The sequence below is a fragment of the Triticum aestivum genome, chromosome 2A (assembly GCF_018294505.1).
Source record: "Triticum aestivum cultivar Chinese Spring chromosome 2A, IWGSC CS RefSeq v2.1, whole genome shotgun sequence".
Taxonomy (NCBI): Eukaryota; Viridiplantae; Streptophyta; class Magnoliopsida; order Poales; family Poaceae; genus Triticum; species Triticum aestivum.
In genome coordinates, this window is record NC_057797.1 from 579,935,661 (window position 1) to 579,939,878 (window position 4,218).

The window sequence follows — 4,218 nt, forward strand, 5'->3', positions numbered from 1 at the left end:
CTCTAGAGGCTTCCAGAAGACTTGCATCAGGGTGCACGAAGCATGTGTTTGTTAGGCAGATAGATTTACTATGTTGTAATCTTCTGTTTATTTCTATTCCTTGCGTGTGTAACAATTGAAGTAACAACCAGTGTATGTAGAAGGTGCAACAATTGATGTAATTCGGCCCCTGTAAGGAGGTGCGACGCGTACCGCAATCTTCACATGAGGTTGGGAATTCTAAATGGTTTTCCGGACGAAAATGTGTTACAAAAGGGCCTTTGTAGCCCTGCCAAAAAGTTCAACACTTGGGGGATACTTCCTTGCAGGCATAATAAAAAGTTCAACACTCATGGGCAGGAATTGTGCTACATTAGTAAACAATTGGTGGTTCCATGATTCCATCCATGCACGGAGTGCTCGTGAAATTATTTGATTTGCAACTATTTCAAACCAGTGATACGAAGCATCAGCATAGTGATTGATTCCCATGATACCCAACTAAGTGGCTTTCCAGGATGACAGGGAAGGGGTCTCGGAGTCCTTCCAGGTGTTGAGGAACGTGTTGTGGTACCGATCACCTTGGACCGCATCCATGGCAGCGTAGGACTCGAGCTCAGCCATCTCCTCAGCCGTGAGCTCAACAGACAATGCTCTCAGGTTCTGGTTGAAATTCTCAACTTTCGTCGTGCCGGGTATGGGGCACACATCGCTTCCCTGGTGGTGAACCCAAGCCAGCGCGAGCTGAGACGACGTGCAACCCTTCCTCGCAGCCATCTCGCTCACGCGCTCGAATATCTCTGCATTCTTCTTCATGTTCTCGGGTTGAAATCTTGGGAGATTCTAAAAACGCAATGAGATGCATTTGTTAGAAAAAGGAGAAAGGAGAAAAGTAAGATAGCTAACCGCATGAAGAAGGAAGTGTCATGAGTGGTTCATTTACCTTGCGGAAATCGTCTTCTGGTAATGTGTCCACTAGTTTAGGTCCACTGGATAGAAAACCTCTGCCTAGTGGACTGTAAGCTACAATTCCAATGCCAAGTTCTCTAAAACAGAAAACATTTTGTAAATTCTTTCTGGGACTACATAAGGAGGACGTTGCATGGTATGACAAAGTTGTACTAAGGCTACGGCAATTAATTTGGATCGGAGGGATATTACATATGAAGCTGATTTTGAAAAGAAATTGCGAAAAAAATAGGTTTGTAGTCATTGCAAATACCTGCAAGTTGGGATTATATCTTCTTCGACATCTCTTGACCACAAAGACCACTCCAGCTGAACGGCGGTGATGGGATGAACTGCGTGTGCCCTTCTTATTGTCGACGCCGAGGCCTCCGACAACCCGACGTATTTCACTTTTCCTTCTTGGACTAACTTCTTGATCTCACCCATCTACATGCATACGGAAGTCAAGAAGGTAGACCAGTCAATACCTACAAGCCCTCAATCTGTATAAAATGAAACGAAGTTAAACAAGTAGTGCTACGTAGTACTTCCTTCGTCTGAAAAAACTTACTCCAAGTTTGTTTTTCAAATTGATGTATGTAGCACTAACTTGATGTTAGATATATTCATTTGAGGGATAAATTTTTTTGGACAGACTGAGTACGTAGTACTGACCGTGATCTCCACGGGGACATTCTTGTCGATGCGGTGCTGGTAGTAGAGGTCGATGCAGTCGACGCCGAGCCGGGCGAGGCTGCCCTCGCACGCCGCCCGCACGTAGGCCGGGTCGCCGTGGACCTCCCAGGTGGCCGTGATGCCAAATTTCGTGGCCAATTGGACCTGCTCCCTCACCCCTCCCTGCAGCGCCTGCTTTATTGCACGGAGAACTCTGGCCGGTCAGACATCCGCGTGCGAATGGCAACTAGCGAGGAGCCAAGGAACACGTCGGGTGGCTGTAGTAAGGAGGTAGCCTACCTTGCCGAGTAAGAGCTCGTTGGTGTGGGGGCCGTAGATGTCGGAGGTGTCGAGGAAGGTGACGCCGGCGGCGACGGCGTGGCGGAGGAGCGCGATCATGTCCTGGTCGGGCTTGCGCTCGCCGTAGGCCGCGGACATGCCCATGCAGCCGAGGCCCTGCGCCGAGACCTCCAGCCCCTGCGAGCCCAGCTTCATGCGCGGCACAACCACCGGAGCAGCAGCCATGTCGTTCGTGCTGTGATGAACTGATGATTGGTGGATGAGTAAGTAGGTCTGGAGCTTGCAGTGCAATGCTGGGGTGCAATTTATAGTGCGGTGGAGGGCGTCATGGAGTAGGTCACCAGGCTGTGGGTTTGAATGAGCTGTCAAACCAGAGCAGAGCGTCACCGCGTACGTAATGTGCCCAAAATTAGTTTACCCAGTGATGCGTGACCATTTTTTTGTCAAACAATTCAGTCCAGACAAATATTTTTAGGTAAAGTAGTCCAAAGGCTGCGGCATCTTGTGATAGCACTCATTCGGATAACATCCGGTCAAAGTCAAGATACCACCTATTATTAAATTTTTTACGACCTAAAAATAGTTTTATTCCATTATAATAGGGGTTCCAGTCGATAGGCCCGAGCCGTTGGATTGTTCTACTTCAATCCAACGGTTGGCTCATCTTGTTTCTTCTCCGGTTGTTTCTCTCCTCACACACAAAAAAAAACAGACATATCGTGTCACATGAGGCCCCAGTGAGCCCTCGCAGGGGGCACCATAGTCAACCGTGGTGTCCCTATCTCGAACTTGGTTGCCATCAATCCTAGCGGCAGTCAAAATAAAAAGTTCTCCCACCCAAACTAGTGAACCCTCATCATCGCCTGCACAAGCGACACTGTCCTGGATTGGCCTTGCCACAGATGTCGCCGCATGACGCCTCACCCCCATCTCGACCTCGGAGCTGTGCGGTGTATGTCTCTAGAAATTGAATGAGGAATAGCAAATCCAGGAAAAAAATTAAGCCACGATCAGGGGTGGAGCTGGAGCTCATGCTACCCCAATGCACCACTTAACTATGGCATAATATTATCAAATAAAAATACATTAAATAAAGGTGTGTTTCACAAATTGTAACATGGATTACCTAACATAATAGAAATCGATTTATGAAAACAAAATGCAACAATCAAACTACTTAATATAATGCTACAAGAAAAGGACATAATTACTTGAAAAGAAGTCTTGCACTCCCAAATTCCAAAACACATCATCAGGCATTAAGGTTCAATAACCTACAAGATAAAAAAATAGAATTTAATTTTAAAATAGAACATAGTAAAATGCCCAAATCAAAGTACTTAAATTTGCTAGAATTTTAAATTTTACCTTTAGTATATTCTCTTCCTCCGAGCCTTGAAATAGTGACCCACTTGATCATTGGTGACTTTTTTTTCATTTCTTCTTTCTTCACATAACAAATAACATCATCATTGAAGCTATCATCATTGAGGCGATTGCGCAAGTAAGTTTTGACCTATTTCAGTACTGAAAGCACCTCTCAACTGTAGCAATAGCAAAATAGGCAACACAATCACTAGTTTCAACAACCGATAAAACAAAGGATACATAAAATGCCTCCTTATTTGCACCATATTTTTTAAAGCTCGGTGATTGTTGCTATGCTGGAAAAGCTATCATCTTTGTGCACATCAGCAATAGAGCCGTAGATCCCTATCAAGATGCCTAAAATCCCCAAAATCAAAATCTTGAGGGTATAGTTTAGCCAGAATCATAAGATTTCCCAAATTGAAACCATGAAATGAGTCTCGTGGACTCAAAGACGCTGACCAAAAAAGCATTAGGGAATGTCTCACTGAACCTACTATCAAGCTCCTAAACTAGCCAATCAAAAACATCATTGAAGCAATCAACTTGATAATGATATTTGTTGGTAATTCTGGTTACCTGCCTTCTCTTTTTTTGGATTAACATATGCTTCTTCCATGTCCAACTCTCCAGTACCATGTTTCTCGCAAAACACGTGAACTTCACTTAGCATAGATTCCCATCCATCTTCTCTAAGTTCATTCAAAACAATTCTTGTTGACTTGACACATTTCATGACATTTACTACATCTTGATCTTGTCGTTTCAATGCTAATGACAATGTGTTGGTAGTAGTGAGGATTATTGTCAACATGAGATGCAAATAGAAGCCAAAGTCAAAACATTGAAAATACACTAGAAGACCATTTGCTTGGTCTCTATTTGTTTGAGTGGTGTCTTCTTCTTCGACAATTTCAAGAACTTTAATAATCAGCTCGAACAATGGCA

The 4,218-nt window shown here is 44.3% G+C and overlaps 1 protein-coding gene across 1 annotated transcript; it reads right to left on the reverse strand.

Moving 5' to 3' along the window:
• Positions 1-205: 205 nt before the first annotated feature.
• Positions 206-2,185, reverse strand: LOC123189534 (probable aldo-keto reductase 3). The gene is made up of 5 exons (XM_044601970.1): positions 1,903-2,185; positions 1,603-1,794; positions 1,202-1,374; positions 923-1,025; positions 206-822 (listed from the first exon to the last, which is right to left on the reverse strand). Exons 1-5 carry the CDS (start codon positions 2,125-2,127, stop codon positions 481-483), a joined length of 1,035 nt encoding a protein of 344 aa, XP_044457905.1. The 5' UTR covers positions 2,128-2,185; the 3' UTR covers positions 206-480.
• Positions 2,186-4,218: the final 2,033 nt, after the last annotated feature.